The 19,710-nt window shown below is 42.4% G+C and overlaps 1 protein-coding gene across 4 annotated transcripts in view; it reads left to right on the top strand.

Annotated features, from left to right (window-relative positions):
• LOC119209710 (netrin-G1-like) overlaps positions 1-19,364 on the top strand; it is a 43,219-nt gene extending 23,855 nt beyond the window's left edge. For 3 of the 4 annotated variants that reach the window (XM_037459210.2, XM_037459209.2, XM_037459211.2), the window contains exons 4-7: positions 8,480-8,652; positions 12,038-12,064; positions 13,085-13,129; positions 18,022-19,364. In XM_037459210.2, the coding sequence (XP_037315107.2) occupies positions 8,480-8,652; positions 12,038-12,064; positions 13,085-13,129; positions 18,022-18,263 (487 nt within the window). In that variant the 3' untranslated portion in view covers positions 18,264-19,364. The remainder of the gene's footprint in view (positions 1-8,479; positions 8,653-12,037; positions 12,065-13,084; positions 13,130-18,021) is intronic. The other variant, XM_037459212.2, reaches the window with a different exon arrangement.
• The last annotated feature ends 346 nt before the right edge of the window (positions 19,365-19,710 follow it).

Here is a 19,710-nt window from a genome sequence, read left to right as displayed (position 1 = left end):
ACACACCATTCAATATCCAAACTCGCACCGTGAACATGAATTGATGAGTTCTGCATTGCAAGGCTGGCTTTCAAGCACAGAATAATGTCTCCCAGAGATATCTTATTTTGCCATTCATTAGAAAGAGTAAAAGGTTGGATGGAAAGAAAATAAGCTTTTTTTTGGCCCCCTTTTCCGTCCCGCCCCCTGTGCATCAAATTCAATTTTCCGCCAAAAGTTTGCAGTGAGAAAGAAAAGAAAACAAACATAGTATTTCTGTCTAGAAGTGGATGCGTGGACGGGCAGTGGGATACTTAGAGCTCCCGACAGCCATGTGGCTACAAAACAAATGTGGAAAAACCTCAACCCGGAATGGCCACGAGGTTTTAGAATTCACCGATTACAAAGACGCTGACTAACTGAACACTGCTTTCTGTGTGCAGTGTCAGGTAACCTGTGGATATTGTCATGGATGATATTTTAAGGGATTTTTTAAGGGATATTTTAAGGGTCATTTCACAAATTTAAAAAAAAAAAAGATGAAAAGATAATTCTGAAAGATAAAGAAAAGAAACTTGGGCCTTGAAACCAAGCTGTAAGCTACACAACTCTCTCTTATGGTTTTGTGTTTCTCACCTTGGTATACTTCCAAATATAATAAAGTTAAAGTTGTAAATTTGAGCAGTGGAAGATATACCCGTGTGAAAGGACTGGATGATTCTGCAGCACAGGATGTACGTCCAATTCCTTTAATGAGTACCACAGAAGGAATTGGTAAACCCTACATGTAGCCCGATGGAATAGAAGGGAGAGGCGCGCCGCCCCTTCCTCTCCGTCCCAGCACATGATGCAACAAATATTTTGGTGAGTGATCATACAGGTGATATCGGTCCAGTGTTCCGGTGGTGCGGTCAGTACGTAGAACGGCCCATCCTGAACTCCTGCTACACGCCGCCTCCTGTGAGTAGTGCGAGCCGTGCTACCGATTTCATAAGGTATTCTACATCAGCGGAAAGACAAAAAAACCTTGAACCGCGCAGGCTGCTCCACCTTTCACGTCTCTCCATCGTTCCTCACTTATTGATTAGACGTCTACTCATTAATTAAGACATGACCGCTACCGGCAGGCTGCGCGGTCAGAGCGGCACATCTGCAGGGCTGCAGCGGGTCCTGGGAATGAGAGGCAGCTAATCCATAAGTGCTAATGTGCTGTTTCTCTCATCCCCCTTTTGTCATTCTCTATTTTACCTGAACTGTTCCTCTCAAATTTCTTTCATGGCTCACTTTTTAAATGGGTCAAAGGTCACTATTCTATCGCTACACATATACATATGTTGTATGTTTTCTTTTTTACCTTGTTTGATATATCCACATATTACATATATTTATATATATATACACACAAAAAAAGGATATATATATATATATATATGTATATATATGTTAAATTAAAAAGATAAAATAGTTATTACCTTCGACTTTATATGCTGAAAAATATTAAACAAAAGCCAATTTCATTCTGAAAAAATCTGGAATTGCATCCCTGCGAGGTATACATGAGTTATTCAAAGGCAACTTAAATATAAAAGAATACTAGTTTTAAATAAGATATGAAACATAGTACTGATATTATATGCTCCCCGATGTTACCTCGAGCTATTTAGACAAACTCTGTATTCCCCTCTTCCTCAGCGAAAAAAGAATTGCACATTTCAACTGTATTGTGTACTTTTAAAAAAAGAGCTAAATGTAGCTGCTTCACAGAGCATTCACAACCCACATGGAAGATATCTACAATATGCCTTCCAAAGGAAGAGTCAGGATATTACACGATATCAACTCGCGCCATGTGCCATGACATCGGCCTCCCTTATTTACAACCCTCCAACCTGAACACGTGGACTTTCTTTCTCTGTTTGTGTGTCTTCCTCCCTCTTCCTCTCTATTGATTGTAAATGTATACGGTAAGACATGATGCAGCAGGAGGAAAGAAATCCATATTCTTCTGGAGTGTTTGCGTAAAGGATGCTGCTCAGCAGTTTGATGGAATTTGTCTTTGAGTTTTTGCTCAGTGCTCAGTGTACCAATGATTCTCATCGTTTTTGACCGTCACAAAGTACACAAAAACACCAGAGCATCCACAGTTGCACAGTGTGTAGCCTGTGTTTTTGTACTTGTGTTCCTACAGTACTTTCACACTCCACCCTCATCTGAGCAATGTCAATTTCTCTCCTTTTTGGAGAATTTGCATGCATGCTTTATCTATAGTTAAAGTTGAAATTAAAAAAAGCTATTTGGGAAGGGAGCTGACAGCCAAGTCAACATCGAGTCAGGCCTATTAAACACACAACGTTCTTTTTTTTTTTTACTTCTTGACTTAAATCCTCCTCTAAATTGCTTGACTAAAGTCTTGCCCTCCACGTAAGAACACCAGCTACGCAAACTACACACACACACACACACACACACAAGCACAAACTCACCCTCACATACAGTATGTGCACACACGCACGCCTTAAATCCTCCATGCCCGGGCCCTGTGGACCATGACAGCTGTAGCCAGCTTGATTGACAGGGTGTGAGAGGCAGGTGCAGGTGCAGGTTCACACGACCCCTCCCCCCCCCTTCCCGCCCCCCAGCGTTACTCCACCACCAAAGTAAGGCTCTGGCCGGCTTTGCCAGTGCCTGCTAACTCATCTTCCAACAGATGTCTGTCACATGCTGCGATGTTTTCTGCCAGTCATCTCCCCGTCTCCAGCGTTTAATTAGCGCTCATTAAGGCACAGGCTTTCTTTGTAAATAATATATGGAGGGAAAGCACACCAACACAAGCTGTCTCTGGTGGGCCAGCAGCAATGAATAGTAAAATCATCAACATGTCTTTTTGCTGTGCTTATTGCAGGATCCAGCTTGACTAGTGGTGGAACAGAACAAGGTGGCATGGGCTTCACGAGTTCACGAATGTGTACGTTTATGTGCGTGCGTCCTGATTTGAATAATGCAAGGCCAAAGCATCATTTCTTTGTCAATATACTCAGGTATTGATACTACTTTTCAGAAAGCAGATCGTTTCTCTTTGTACTTTTAACCTTCACGCCGTTGTCGGGTGAATGCATGCAGCAATGCACGCCTTGCACAGCTTCTATGTGCACACAAAGACACCCACTCCCACCCCCTCCCTCCGATTTCCATATTAATATATCTTCCCAGTGCCGATTTTCTCATGGCTTCCTCCTTGTCTCAGTGGCTTACATCACATGAATGAGACAGCCCTCCTGGGGGCTGAGGTGGGTAGACATTACCATACTGTGTGTCTACATCAATGCACAACCTCAATAATAGGCCCTGTCATTGAAACAAATCACAGGCTTTCAATGGCAGGAGCCCAAGCAACGTAAATTCGAATTTCATTTTGCCTCGGCAGAAAATTGAAGCAGGGGGAATTAACTTGTGATCCTTTCCTAATATTTCTCCAACAATTTGGAGAGCCCTGGCGGGGCTACTTTATATTCCGAGGGGGGGGGGGGGGTGGACGCAAACAATTTGCTTGAGATGTATTACATTACACTCCGAAGAATGACAAAATTGGCCACAGCACAGAGCGACGAAAACAAGCCTAATCGGACTCTTCAATTTCATGGAGACACAGCCCGGTGTAATGAGGTGACTCTGCGGCCCTCCTTGTGGAAGAGTTCGATGCCATCCGAAATGTAAAACCAGGCAATCTAAAGTAACAATGTCAACCTCATTTGGCTTGTTCTTTCTAAAATTATTGTTTTCTTATTGTTTTCCCCTGTCCATGCAAACTGTATGTCAAGGAGTTTTCTAATGACAGTCCGCTACACCTTAGGACTTATAATGGTTAATGAAGGAATAAATATTGTATATCGTATTTGCTACCCTTTTTTTTTAACCTATATTTTTAGAAGCATGTAACTGTCAACTGTATTTAGCAAACGCTCCATAACTATTTTTAGCTTCATGTAACTCTTCTTAAGGGTCTTAAAACAAGATGGCATTCGACATGTGCTCCCTCAGGAAAGCATCCAGTTGATTTGCATACCTTTGCAACTTCCAACGATTAGAATGAAGTCATGAGTCCCTCCTACATCAGTCAAATTTAATTTCCTAACATTAAGGTCTAAATCCTGTTTCGAAACCTTATTCACACTTAAGCTTCAACCACTCAATTCAAATCTCAAAGATTTTCCTCCAGATGAGTCTATTTTTAACATATTGAGACAAAAAAGCACTGCTAACACCCCTTAATTAAACAATATGTTCTCTAGTTTTGCTTATTTATACACCCGTAAAACAAATTTAAAGAGGCATTAAGACATTAAAATAAAAATTCACCTCAATAGCATGTTTAAGCCTTCATTCCCAGATTGTCTGAGAGGTCTGGATGTTCATTATATAGCTGGACTTAATGTTTCCCGATCGCTTATTGTTAAAAGGATCAGCTCCCAGATTTTCAATTGAAATTCTGTCATTTTGTTCCCTGTGCAGCAGGCGCGTTTCACAGCACTCCTTTTGCTTGTGTGGAAGACATCAAACAGCCTCTCTCTCCCTGAAGGGTGCTGGCAGGTTATTCGGCTTTGTCCAGGTAACACGTTGACATTCATCTAAAACTTTCAGCGAGGCCAAAGTTTCCCCCTCAACAACCTCCATCTCTTCACATCTGTCAGAGATATCACTGGCCACGACATGGGGAGGCTCTCAGTGTCTTGTTGAGGAAAGTTTCAGCAAACCTCAGTATGTATTTATACAGCATGGAGGCGCATTAAAGGCTCTGACCACGGGCAACCTGTGAGAGGGAGCAGCTGAGGTGTGGCGCTGAGGGAGACCGGTGTGCTCATGGGTAAAAAGAAAAATAATCTCCAAAAAGAACTCAACAGTGTAAAAAACTCATTCTCAATTAGTGCACACTTGGAAAAGTTACTTTTTTTACGTTTTTTATAGGAGCTGCTGCCGCTATTTCAAAATTTTGTAAAAAACAAAGTAGGTAAATCAATATGTAACTGTGTACTTTTACACTCACAATACAACAATATGGGGGATGGAAGGAGATTCTGTAACCTGAATTGTACAACTATACAAAAGCGTGCACACATTTTTAAAATAACACAGTCTTCATGAGTTTGTCGCGACACCACTGCTGAAAAAGGGGTTTTTATACAGCAGTCTTGTCATAATGAAAAGGCATAGGTGTTACTAATAACATCAAGGACGGCGCCGTTCCCTCAACGTGTCCCATGAGACAACAAAGCCACCGTTTAAGTTCATAATCAACACCTGAGCTCTTCCTACTTTGACTCGTCAAAACAATTTCTGTGAAAAAAGGGCATTTGCAAATATCCGGTGAACGGCACAGTTTGTGCACACCCGCTCCATCTTAAGTCGACGTCTAAAGCCTGCATCAAGGTTAGAGGTTACAGGAAGTTGGCTGCTCCTCTTTTTGTCTTGAATCAATGATGCCGCACTAGAAGCTGTCACGAGTTAGAAGAGCTGTGTTGAGAGGCCTGTCAACGCGGTGCAGCACACACCGTCCACAATGCCAGCCTGACCTCCCCTTGGTTTCACTTTAGAGATTTGTTCTCTGCTACATCCAGCACAGGCTACATTCACTCCTCTGCCTGCACCACGTCATTCGGCGGAGGCTGCGTGTTTTGTTTTTTAATGTGAGGATTAAAGGAGGTAATATAATGAAATTAGAAGGTCACGATAACACCCCTAATTCCCCGAAGCCCCAGGTCCACCCTAATTGACATGAAGGCTTTGTTATATTGTTGTTGAATTAAATATTGTCTTACCCAGACAGAATATAATTTAACCCTGTTGGTAGTTTGGATTGTGTTTGCACAGATTTCTTCCCTTCATATTTCGTCCTCCACACCAGTTCATAGAAAGTAATTTCATTTGTTTGAGTTCACAACAGTGATGAATTTAATTTGTAAAATGCCACAGTAATGTACTCCTTCAGTGACCTGGACATTTCACCGATAACAGTGAGACAACTTCATCTTTCTTCACATACACCCTGAACAATAACAGACATCCGTAAGAGTCTTAATTCCATCCTTTCTGCAAGTATTTCAACACCCAGCCGAACTGCAACTGGTGAGGAAGGGACCAGGACTTTGCCTGAGCCGGCCTCCTCAGGGAAGGTCCCTTCACTTGATAATGGAAAACGCCGGTTGTCATCGTGCTGCACAATAATCACACGGCCATCCAAATGTTACGAAATACGTCTTCCTACTGATCCCCGTTTGAAAGATCTGGACAATAGTGGGGCTCTCTCGTGGCCCAAAATGGTGAGAGAAACCTTCTCTGATTCCAATATGACAACGCCAGCGGCAACAGCATCACATCCCCCGAGCTCCCCGGAGTGAGCTGCGTGCACCGGTTGGGCTCGATGATCCAGATTTTGCCGGTTTTTAATTAAGTGGAAGGTCAAATCTCATCGCTCTTGACTTGAGGGAGCTGCTGCTGTCTGCATGGCAGAAATGAGACACCCAGTCATTAATTTTGTGGAGCAGGGACTTTAATTGATTAAAAAGTTAAGGACTACGGGGAATGCGGGGTAAGAGGCAGAAGCATTTAGTTGGCGTGAATGTGAGCTGGCATTCATCCATTATGGCTGCTAATGTTGTGAGACAGCACCTAACTCCAGGAAAGATGATGGCTTTATCTTGCAGATGGACTTAGGTTGTTTTGGACTTTAAACAATGTAAGAATAAAGACCGCAAATGGCCGGGCAGGGCGGGCAGCAGATATTCATGGGCAGCTCCAACAAACAGCAACAGGGACTGCTGTTTGCTGCACGCTTGTGACACGTAAAACCACATAAAACGATTTGTATATGTTGAAAGGACAAAATGTTCCCATAATCATCTTGTGTTTTAAGCATGATCAATTCTGAGTCATTGAAAACATTTTTTTTTAAACGTATCAAATCTAGAAAATTGCAGTGATGTTTTTATAGGAATATGGTGGTGTTCCTAATGGTTGATGTAAAAACACAGTGAAAGTGTAGGTACAATATAAAGTTCTAGCTGCTACTCTGTTTAAAACACATCTGTTAATGTACAAAGTTGCTTGCTTTTATTTTTGCATAATCATTTAGTGTATTATTTTACACTAATATTGGAGTAAGGCATTAAAAAGGACACTTTTAATTCAATAGCATTTTAACATTTATATTTTTGAACAATTCAAACAATAATCAAGCGTATTTTCACCTTTCTTTGTGGGTATGATATTAATAAATACTAAAAAGAGGTGTTTAAATAAGGTGTTGCCAATTATTGGGCGCTACCAGTAAATCCGTATTTAGAGCCCTTTTTCCTGCTGCTCATCACATTTACTGAGCAGGCTACAATTTCCCGCAGTTATCTGCCATTAATGTGAGATGTAAAGTAAAGTAAAGCCAGGAAGTCAATTAGAATGGATGTTTTTCTGACTGCCGCCCTCGTTTCTCTGTCTCATGTTCACCGGGGAACGAAGGCAACAGATACCCAGCTTCTCGGTCTCAAACGGGAGGGGGGGGGGGGGGGGGGAATCGTTCCCTCGGAAGCACTTTGTAAAAACACACACAGGCATGATGTGAAACTATGAGCCGCACAAACCCCCCCGGAGACGGGTAGTGTGTCAGATCCACCCTCCCTAAGGTGGCCGTCCCTCCAATTTATTCTCCGTCCCCTCCCTCCTGCAATCTCGCAAGAAGTCGAGGTTTAGTTAGGACTAAAATCCAATACGGAGACTTATAGTTTATTCATATGAATGTGGAATATGAAACTGTAATAAGTCACGTGGGACCGTTCTTCCTCAGACAGAGACGTGAGTAAACCTTCACTAAAACAACAACATCAACAAAAGGGTTACATTCTGACAACACATCATTTCCTCCATGTTCTTTCACGTTGTCAGAAACTAACAAGTTAGACTGAAACAAAGTTGGGGCTTTATATATATATATATATTTTTTTTTTTTTTTTTTACATCCCAGGAAATACAAGTGAGCTTGTTCCATGCGGTCAGTAGAGAGGCTGGATTTGCTTGAGCGTTGAAAGCCATCATTTCTCCTCTCCTCTCCAGTCAGCAGCGTCTGTGAGCTCTGTCACATTTCGCTCTAACGAACCCGCGGTAGGATCTCCTGCCTGGAGGCTCCCCGGCCCAAATAACACCGCAACTGAAAGAGTGAACTGCCGTCCTTCACGGCTTCTCCATTGTGCCCTCGTCTCCCTATCAGATCCCTGTTTTGTGCTCAATTAGCAAATCACACAGCGTCTTTTATATATTTTCTTTGCTGTGATCTTCACAGAGACGACAACGAATGGGGAGAAAATCATTTGAACAACCGATCAGGATTTAAATTCAAATTTGAATAGGAGAATTACAAGCAGACTTTTCACATGCTGTCCAGAGGGCATGAATTCAATGGCAGCAGAATGATGTTTATTGACGTTATTTGTCTTTTGTCGTTATCTTTGTGTCTCAGGTGCAAGTGCAACCTGCATGCCAACAGCTGTGTGTTTGACAAGGGGAAGCTGGGCTGCGAGTGCGAACACAACACCACGGGGCCAGACTGCAGCCGCTGTAAGAGGCACTACCACGGAAGGGCCTGGAGTGTGGGCTCCTACCTGCCTATACCCAAAGGAACGGCAAATATATGTAAGTGCATCAGTGTTATTTTATGTCTGAAGGTAACGAGTGGCCATGCTGACTGCTGGTGCTTGTAGTGCTTGTACTTTTCATTCTGGCTACAGACCGACACTGGTGATGCAAAAATGAAACATCGTTCCTTTTAAGTTGTACTCTTTGATCTGGAGAGATTGCTGCATCTTTTTTTTATCATATTACCTCTTTGCTCCTGGGCTGCACCTCAATGAATGTTTTTTTTTTTTTGCTGTCTGTTTCCTTGTGGTTGTGGCCGTCCTACAGTACAAAAAGAAGTGGAATTGTGTAACTTGAATAACTGCCTTGTAAGCATTCAATTATCATTTTCATTATTCATCCATTTAAACATTTGATTGAATTGTCATAATTGAATTGTTTCCAAAAATGAGGTCAAGATGACCTTCAAACAGCTACAATACAAATCAGTTCATGGGAACTCAAAAAATCACCAAAATGGGGCAGACCTTGGCCTTTAAGTCCAAATATATTATCACCCAAGTCCAATTTGGACCTTTTTTACCAAAATCCCAAGAATGTGACGGACAAACGACGTGAAAGCCCGACGCCTGCAGCCACTGGCTGTTCAAAGCCTTCACGTGTTTCCTGTGCGTCTCGTGTCTGTTAACTCAGAAGCAAAGATGCAACTAGCGGGGCATCACTCCCAAAAAAATAGCCCATTTGGCACAAACTGAAAGGACTTGAGCCGTCAGCCAGCGAGCAACAAACGCACAGCTTGTGCCTGTCGTAGTGCGTCTGCGTTCAGCTCGTCCGGCTGGCCATGCAAGCGACTCCTCGTCGATCGCTTTGACCCCTTTTCATCTCCTCGCATCCAAAGCCCGGGCCTACGTCCCTGAGCCGGCGCATGGTTTTCAGTAAGACGGTGCGATATAGAGGAAAGCTCCTCAAAGGGGTTGTGAGCGAACCTTCAGCAAACGTCATTTTGTCAAACAGGTAGTTGTAGTCGTCTCGATGTAACCTAACGTTCAACCATAGAGGTAGTCAATCAGGAAGCCTTGATAAGCCTCATGGCTTATTTTGGAAGGCAGTGACGACACCTGTTGAGTGTGTTAGGTTTGCTTTGTATGATTTGGTAATTGTGTGTTTTATTTATTCGGTAAATGACCACATAACATCCTTTCAATACCTTAATATTGAATTGACTAATGCTTGATATCTTCTTGTTCACGTGTTGGTTCTGGGGCAGAAGGTGCTTCTTTGCATTATGCCCATTATGATCTTGGACGGGAGTCGAGTCACATTTATCAAAGCCCATGCCTGAGGCAGGGGGCTCATTGCCTCAATAAATCTAATATAGCCACTCGGGGATGTGGCTGTGGACGGCCAGGCGAGGCCAGATGGTGGAAGATCTCGCCCTCTGGTCCGCCGTTCACACCCATTCAGCCTCAGAGAGTTTGTATTTTCAAAAGCTCCGTTTGAGTGTCGGACTTGGATTCTCAGACATGATGCTCTTGCACCGAGATATTGATACTCCTAGAAATTGATACTCTTATTTGGTGTAGATTTGTACAGTGAGCAACGGTGTGTCTGAGTATTATGCACATCTATTATGGGCTATTTATTGTAGATAATTTACACATTTGTATTTGTAATTTACACATAAGTCTTATGTAGGTTGAGAGTCTGTTGTCATGCATGCTTGGTGTCATGCATGCTAGGTGCACAGGTGTGTGTGTGTGTGTGTGTGTGTGTGTGTGTGTGTGTGTGTGTGTGTGTGTGTGTGTGTGTGTGTGTGAGACACATTTGATTGTGATTGGGAGTTTGTTTTTGGGAGAGTCTGTGGACTAAGGAGATATTGCTGGATTTACCCCTGCACCTCTCCTGTGTTATGATTCTAACTTCAATGTGGGGCTCACTGCCAGATTGACAGGTCGTTATTAAAATATCAAACACTCGGCCGCATCTGCACTGAACTGATGAAACCGAGGTCTAGCAATATCAAAAGCAATATTAGCACTTGTTTGGTAGTGGCATAAAATGCAATAATGTCACGGAAGTGACGTGACAATATTGGTCCCCCAGGTGTCGAATGAACAGTTTTGTCTTAAATTATTCTTATTTCTCTCATAAATAAAGCCCAGGCCCCTCATCATGCCTTTATACATTATGTGAAGCTCATATTTCCTACGAGGATATTAAATATACAGGCCTGGTATCAAGAAGAATATGCTGAACGTGCAAAATGTAATTATGGTCTAATAGCTTTCATCTGTCACCAGGTCTTTCTCTTTAATCAGGGATGTCATTTGTCTCACAGATAGGAATAGGGTGAGGTCTATTACATATTTAAATTCCGGCACATAAAGATGTATGGACATACATGACCGTTCATCTGATAAATTAGAGCCCAAAATGGAGCCCAGCGTTGCTATGGGACATAGCTGTCATCAGCAGTGTGACCGAGAGTGATTCTAATCTTAGGCTTCCCTAAAAGAAGGAGGGGGGAGGGGGGGGGGAGCTCTAAGTAGGCTGGAGAGCAGGAGAGGAATCACTTCAAGAATTATGTTGACAGCCCACTTTGCAGAAAGCATCAACTCATCTTGTGTTCAAAATCAGGTTTGCAGGTTAAGAGGGGTTAGGGCTTGTGCTTTGGATTCGAAGGGCAGAATTGCTTTCCTTCCATTCCTCACAGAGAAAAACTATTGGTTACGAATTGCCATTTGCTTACTTTCTTGCAAATAGCAGCATAACATCTGTTGTTTTCCTTCTACCAGCAGTGTTGTGACGGCCCAAAAGTGATGAATGGGGTACAAACAATATAAAACCCCATAGAAACATAATCATACAAGGAATAGGGGATAAAGCATGAGGACATTATCAGAATTTGTGTTATCTGTAGTGTTTCTCTGCTGATTGCATTCACGTAACAGAAAGGAGGTGAAAGCACAGCCAGATGCTGATAACACAAAGGCTTCCCGACAAAGCCAGACACAGGGTCGCCAACCTCAGTCCCGGCTCACAGACAAAGGCCTAACATCATTGGGTAAAATGCTTCTCCGGCAGATTAAAACAAACTTTCAGAAAATAACATTTATTAAAAGCTAATAGCGGATAAGGAAGGCAAACTGTTGATTTTACTTGAAACAGTGCTGATAGAAAAAAAAACCTTCTTCTGTAATTAGATTTTTGATTTTGTTGACATTTCGTCATTGGCAGACCTGTTATTATCATCAGAAGTAGGCGGGTGCTGGACCCTGCAGTGGCCGTAATAGCTGCTGCTAATTAGTGGACACAGTGGAGATCAATTTGATTAGTTGGCGGGCTTTGAATTATTCAGGGGGAACAATTGTATTTTCTAATGCAGTCGATTTTGAAGAGTTCCATCCTTTCATGAACTATTGTGTCTTTGCTCTTTACGCAGGTATCCCCAGCAATCATGGACCAGTGCGTAAGTTGAAGTTTTTTGAATTGGCATGCTGACTAATGTCTTCCGTCCCCAGTGATGACTAACTCTCGTTTTAATTGATAATGTTAGTGTGAGAAATTGTTTTGTACATTTCCATTATCGTTCATCAGTATGTTTTCCTTCGCATTTATGTAGAATTACATTTCGATATATCCGCCTTTATGAATGAAAGTGAACCTGTGCATGCTCTGAGAAAACCATAGTTTCTCCAATGCCCTTTTGAGAATGAAAAAATTTAATATAATGATTTTATTTTCAAGAAAAAACTAATTTCAAAAGGCATTTTATTAGAAGTGTTTACACTACATAAATTCCTGCTAATAGTTTTGCAAACCGTGCTATGCAGTTTGATATTTTTTCATTAGTATACATGTAGCATCAAAATGTTTGATAATCGAAAGTAATGATAATCATCGTACCGAAATGATAGAAATGGACCAATGTAGAACACTCAATTCCTTAAATCTCTTTCCAGAACGGAAATACATAAAACTCTTGCAATTTAGTACTTGCTAATTTATAAAATACTGATAAGATTCCTGCATGTTTGGGCTTTTTGGGGCTTCTTTCCACACACGAATATTTGCTCGAAACTGGTTTTAACAAAGATCTTTGCCCTAAGCCAGAAAAGAGAAAAACAATTTTCATGAAGACATGTCCCCCGCCATGCATCCGTAAGCATGTTGATGCCTGAAGGCAACTCCTCATACTGGAGAACAAAAGTGGCTACCTATATGTACATGTCTCTGCCTTTGTCTTCTAGATTCACTCGTTTAAGCTGCATGCACACAATTTCAAGGCAGTCCAGTGACTAATTCAAAACACATGGCAGAAACGTCTGAATAATCCTGCAGCAGACCAGCCGAGATAACGCAGATTATTGTAAAAAAAAAAAAAAGAATAAACAAGAATTTCTGCATGCGTCCCTGTGCTTTAACTACATAACAGCATGAAAAAGATGACAACTCGGTGTAATATATAACCTTTCCCATCTTTACGCAGATCGAGCAAATGCTTCATCTCTTGGTGTTGCAAATCGTAACCAAGGTAGGCTTATGGGCTTTGTAACTCCAGCATGACACGAACAATACATCGTAAACACCGACTGCTTACAAAGCAACAATTTGCACCATAAAAAAAGGCTAATGTAGAATTTACAAATAGGTTGTTTGCCCAAAGCCAAGATGCTTTCATCCTGCATGCATACAAACATCCCTACAAGGCAGACTTTTAGTTGTGAGAACACTGTAGGGAATGGACCTCATGATCAGCAAGTCCTCGACCTCCTAAGGCCTTTGATCATGCCCTCTTATTAATTACAAAGCATGCTCTCTGGGGGTCCGCCCTCTGTGCCATGTCCACGAGGTGAAAAAAGAATAGAGGGGAAGGAGAGGGAAGGAGACAGAAGGCTTCAGGGGGGTTTATGTAGATTGATCTCTAGCTAACTCCGGCTTATCCTCAAACCCAGATACCGTGTAGTGAGTGTGCACCACCGCTCTCACAGCCAGGCAAAAAAAAAACATTTCTACCATTGAGTGTTTTCTTGCTCCTCTCTGGACTCACAAAGCTGGGAACGAGGTGAAAAAATGAAGTCAATCCAGTCGTTGGTGCATTCAGAGGTGAACTTAAGTTGATTATAAACCACTCCTGGCCATTCCTTCCTGTGTAATCTGCATCCCAACATACACTTTTCACAACAAAGTCTGAATCGGACCTATAGTATGTTTGTCCATCCTGGAATCTAGTGCAAATAGGGGTGATCAAAGGTCAACAAACAATGGTGACATTTCTGTTTGTCTGACCAACAATCTCAAAACAGCGTAAAGAAATAAATGCTATTCGTGATTGCTTTGTTTATTTGATATGTAAAAAAAGGTTATCAATGCACACTTGAACCAATGTGGACTTAATTAGTTGATATAAGTATTTTGAAATTAACCTAAAAAGTAGCCATATTTCAAAAGAATAGTTAAATATTTTGGGGAATATGTTTTGATTTAATAAAATTGAAAATATGCCAATCAGCATCTTTCCAAGAAATGTGTTGCGTCCTATTTCATAACTCAGACTCACTGCAGCCTCTGTTTTACAACAAATGGTAACAACATTTAGCTTTCATAACCTTTTCATTTCTATTTGTATACAGATTATACAAAGAAAGTCCAACACATTTTTTACTCAAACTAGCCTTCATTGACTCTGTGCTACGTTAAGCTACCAGGCTGCTCTGCACTGCTGCATGACCAGGGTACCAATCTTCTCATCTGACTCTCAGCCAGAAAGAGAGCAGTTCCCCCTATACTATTACTTTAATAGCACTTTCGTATTGTCCAATTCTGACTTGACAAGCATTTACTGATGCAGGACTTCAGTGTAAGGAAAATCAGGCCCTTTCCATCTTCACATGCATTATTGTATCAGTGCAGCTGCCACCTTATAATGGACTTTTCTCGAGTCATGACTAATGAAGAAGCCTCTGTGTTAATGTGATAAACGCAGGCTTGGCTAAATGCTGGTTTCAACTTACCCTGACGCAATGGCAAAAAGACATTGATCCAAAGTAATCAAAGTAATAAAAATCTATCTTAAAACATATAACTAGCAGATCCTGTATCTGAAAACTGTCTTCAGTCATGTTTCATTGCACTGGTTATGAAAGACTTTAAAAATCCTCCTCCACCAACTAGTTATGTTGCAATTCATATCCAAGTCCATCCCAAATGTCAGTTTATCATTTTAATAGACATTGGTGTGAAATTGTAATAATTAGACCACAAACTTTTGAGTTATGGCCTGAAATGTTTTTTTGCCAGGTCACAGTAACCTTGACCAGCAAAATCTAATCAGTCAATTCATCCAAATTTGATGAAATTCCCCTGAGGTGCAGGCTACCTGAGTCATCACTTTAATAGAAATTAAGAAAATAAACTGTTCTCTGATGAACTTCATTCGTAAGGTACTGAGGACATCAAGAGGTGACGGTAAGAAGGAGGTTAAAGAACTGTTCGATTGTGTTCATGACATTGACTCCAAATGTGTGTATACATATATATTTTTACTATATTTTTTTAACTTTCAAATAAGGGGTGTGCTGAAAGAAAAACGCAAAAAAGACTAACAAAGTGTAGAGAATGTTCCTCCAGATCAAGGTACAGGCTGGACAAGGTTTGTACTGTTTATCAACTGGCGAGATGAGCATTCCTGCCATGAAAAACGTCTCAGTATCAAAACAGATTAAATATAACTTAATTGACAAAATAATCTAATAATCTGTGTTCAACAGAATTCGGCACAGTACGAAAAAGACACATTTGAAAAGAAATTCTGCGTTCAATATCCTTGTGTTTCCCGTCACACAGGCGCCAACATGACATTTAATTCAGCCGTCGGTCCATCTTGTCCATCGCTGTCGTGTCGTTATTGTGGTGAATCGTCTCCATGTTGGATTCGTGCAACACCGAGGCCCCAAGGATAGATCCTCCATGAGAGTTCTTCTGCTAAAATGTCACACGTTTAACGGAGGTGCGAGGTGCCCGTATGTCTCGGAGAGAGAGAGAGAGAGAGAGAGAGAGAGAGAGAGTCCGCCGGTGCTGAGTCACAACTCAATTTGCTGCTTTCTCACATGTTGCCGAGGCATTGTGTCACAGATGGAAAGTGTGTCAACACCCTTCATAAGTAAAAGAAATCATGCAAACAGAATGAAAAGATATTTCATAATCAATCACTGGAGGAGTTGCCTTATTCTGGAGGATTCTTTCTCTTCCCCAATAAAGAGCGATAATAAGTTGACTAAATACCCTTTTAAACATCATTATATATATATATATATATGTATGTATATATGTACGCACTAATGTGTCTCCCCGTTTGGTTAAAAGCGCCACAAAGAGAACTTTAGCAATTGACATATACCCTGTCATGTGAGTTTTGAGCAACAGAATAATGTGTTGACTTGTTTTTTGACATTGCAATTAGTTTGCAAAGGCTTCTGCACACTAATTGGTCTACAAATGCGAGAAAGAAAAAAATAGACAACGGCACAGAGGGCGCGCTGGAGGGAACACAGATTATGTTTTGGCAACGGGAAACAAAGTTAATGTGTAGAATAGACAATGGAGACTCAGCTGATCCCATGGTTATTTTGACCAAAACAAACAGAGCAGGTGTTTTCGATTAGCTGTAAAAAAAAATGTTTTTTTAAAAAGACTGAGTGGGGTGTAGCCAGAAGGCCATTACTGTGTGAACGCTCTGGGGAGAGGAGAGCAACACTTTGAACGATGCATGCAAAGTTCAATGTACGGGCAATTTGGCACTAGTAAAGGGCTCATTTTTGGGAGCATTATTGAACTGACAAGAAGCTTTAACCCCCCGTTGGGTGAGCTCAGGGGAATACTTCTTGCCACAAAATGAGGAAATAAAAGTAGGCACACAACAGGACTAAACGGGACATGGATTTATCAAAGTTGTGTGAAAATTTGAATTTAAACAAGCGATTTGAGTTCCGTGGACAAAGAATTGCAATCTATGTAAAACATCAATTGTAAATGTCAGGTTTACTCGTCAGTCTGAATGAAAGATCAGCGTCTGCCTGCAAGTCTCATTACCTTTGTGTCGGTGTTCAACAATCACATGGAGAAAAATCCATCATGCAACACAGCCAAAGTCCTGCTGACTTGTGAGTAAGGAGATTGATTGATTGATGGTTCGAGCTGGTGTTTATGCTCTCATAATGACTGATAAGGATTATCAACCTGTAAACATACAAGTAGTTCGTCTTCCAAATCGTGTAGTGTTTTGGAAGGTAGGGGCTGATGAGGCAAGGAAAGGATGGTTTACAGCCCCTCTTCACAATTTATTGAAAAAAAAAAACGTTTTCCACAGAGGGAAATTCTATTTAAAGCAGATAACAGCAGTCTGAGTAAAGGAGGTAAAAGAAAACCAATGCCGTTTTAATGAGTTTTGGCAGGATTGGTGGGGCTACTTGTTGAGTTCATTCTGATGCATGAGCCACATTACCAAAAAGGTGCAAGTTTCGATATCCAGTTACACTGAAATCTCTTGGATTTCCACGCGGCTTCCGGGAAATAATTGAGTCGCTAGTTTTTGTCTGTAAGTGGGCATGTTGGCTTAGGTAGTCCTACACAATCCATATGAAAACAAAGCAACGTTCTGGGGGGTTTCAAACAGGGAATTGCATACTGGTTGTTGTGATGCTAACCACAGAGAATAAAAACGATAACTGGCAAATGTCTAAAAATGCTCATTTGCATATCAAAGAGAGCGGTGGTGCAGGTAGAGCCAGGGTTTAATTCCATGTCTTCCCTTCTCTCTGTTCTATTAGTGACATTGTGCCAAAGGGAACACCGATTGTATTCTCCACTCATCCAACACCCTGTGATTCACTAATCATTCATTTCACCTCATCCCCCCCGCCACGGTTTATTTGCTCTTTTTGTTTTCGCCTGATTATTTGCCCGGAAGTCCCTCCGGCGCTCCGAAAATATCCCCCCCCCCCCCACACCGATTCCATAAAACCTCTGTCCGTGTTCTTTTGTCATCAACAACCATTCATGCAAAGCGCTGCCACCGGCCGTGGGCTCCGGGATGCACACAGTTGGTGCCCTGGACATCCGTCTCCCCGTCTCCCCGTCTCCCCGTCTCCCTGTCTCCCCGTCTCCCCGCCCCCTTGTCTCCCTGTCTCCCCATCTCCCTGTCTCCCCGTCTCCCTGTCTCCCTGTCTCCCTGTCTCCCCGTCTCCCCAGGCGCGGGCGGGAGGAGGCCCGCCCTGAGCCCCGTTGAACCCGCCCTGTGTATGTTCTCTGCCGCCCTATCACAGAGTGATCTATTAACTCCCCCCCCCCCCCCCCCCCCTGTCCCGTCTCCCCCTGCCCCCCCCCTCCCTTTTTTTGTTTTGTTTTTGCTTTTCGCCCTCTCCGCAGCTCGGGTGTGCGACAACGCCATGCTGCGCTGTCAGAACGGCGGCTCCTGCCACCACCACCAGCGCTGCCACTGCCCCCCCGGCTTCACGGGCGTCCTGTGCGAGCGGGCGAGCTGCCGGGGCCCCGGGGAGTGCGACGACCAATTGGCCGGACGGGCCGCTTTCCACCGTCCCCGCATCGGCTGCCCGCTCGCCATCGGCCTGGCGGCGCTCCCGCTATTGTTGATAGTTTCCCTTTGCTGAGAGACACGCTATCGGGGCCCTCCGATCCGCCACCGGGAGAAAAAAAAAAAAACTCATAAGGAACACGTGTGTTGAGCTTGAGCTCTCAACAGCAGGGACGTAAGATGGCAAAGGACTTGCGGGCAATGTGCTCGGCGTACAATATATGTAGCTACTTTGTATTTTCGAGGAAGAGACTGATTGTGCGCTCATCGGTTGAACTTGATGAGGGACGGATTTGTGAAAGACTGACAGGGGAAGTCAACGCGGTCTTGTGATGTTGCAGAGGACGCGGTTGGCCCCCTCCCTTTGTGATTACGTCATTGGCTGAGACGTGACAGCAGACTCCGATAGAGCCCACTGAGAGCAAACTGTACAAAACTAGACACACGATTTCTTAGGATAATCTGAACTTATTAAAAAATGACAAGGCGGACGGGGACGTGTTAAAAGAGTTTGCCTCACTGCCTCCATCCTTACTCGACTCCTTTCCTTACCAACTTCTTCTCTCCTTCCTTCCCTCTCCCTTCCTTCACCTTCTCCTCCCTGTGCTTTGGTGATTCTGGTGATCCTTCTTTGATGAAACGGTGTCTGTTGTTTTGCCAAATGCTGCACATGTATCATTATCAAGCCCCTTGACAAGAACCAATCTAATGCTTTTTTGTTTTCAGAGGCTTTGTAGTCACGCTTGAGCTCACAAGTTGTAACATACTGTAACTGTATTTAATTTTTGTATAAAAACAGATATTTTCATGACTAAGCAAATCAAAAAGATGTATTACTTGTTTTCTATTGCTGCCAATATGTCCAGGATGTGGCCTACGAGTGCACAAAGACTTTGGTCCTATTCTTTTTTTCTTTTTTGCTTGTGTGGCACATGGTTCTCTTCATTTGAGAGCTACTGTCCAAACTATGTTTACAGTACACACTTACACAATACAGTTCCACCAAAGGGAAAAGGAAAAACATGTCTTTGTCTTGTTGTTGAACAGTCATTTTATTAAGTAGTAACATTTGGACCTGATGTGTGGAGTGAAACAGTGTATTGTTTGTGGATATGTACAAGCCGAGGACAATAGCTGAATGTCATTTTAAAGGATTTTTGAAATCTATAACTACCAATCGTTGACTTATTCGCCGAATCTACAGCTGCTGATAGCAATATATCAGTAAACAACAAGTTTATTTTTATTTTTTGTAACGTGTTGTAACCCTCCTTGTTGTGCTCATGAAACATGGGAGAATCGGAAGAAAATTCGGAAGAATATGCCAAAATCCCATCTGCTTTATGTAAATTTTGTAAACTTTTGGGGGGGGGAGGATATTGCACGGCTGTCGCAGAGGTTGTCCAGCTCAAGTCTGCAATCAAATCTAATCCTTGAATCAAATGGAAAGAGGTTTTTTTCCGAGCTGGTACGGTTGAAAGCCTGCATCCTGCTGCGGGAGCCTCCGAGAAGCAACGCGTTCA

This window comes from Pungitius pungitius, chromosome 15 (genome assembly GCF_949316345.1).
Source record: "Pungitius pungitius chromosome 15, fPunPun2.1, whole genome shotgun sequence".
Classification (NCBI taxonomy): Eukaryota; Metazoa; Chordata; class Actinopteri; order Perciformes; family Gasterosteidae; genus Pungitius; species Pungitius pungitius.
The sequence above is the reverse complement of the archived record's forward strand: the minus strand, read 5'-3'. Positions and strand labels throughout refer to the sequence as shown.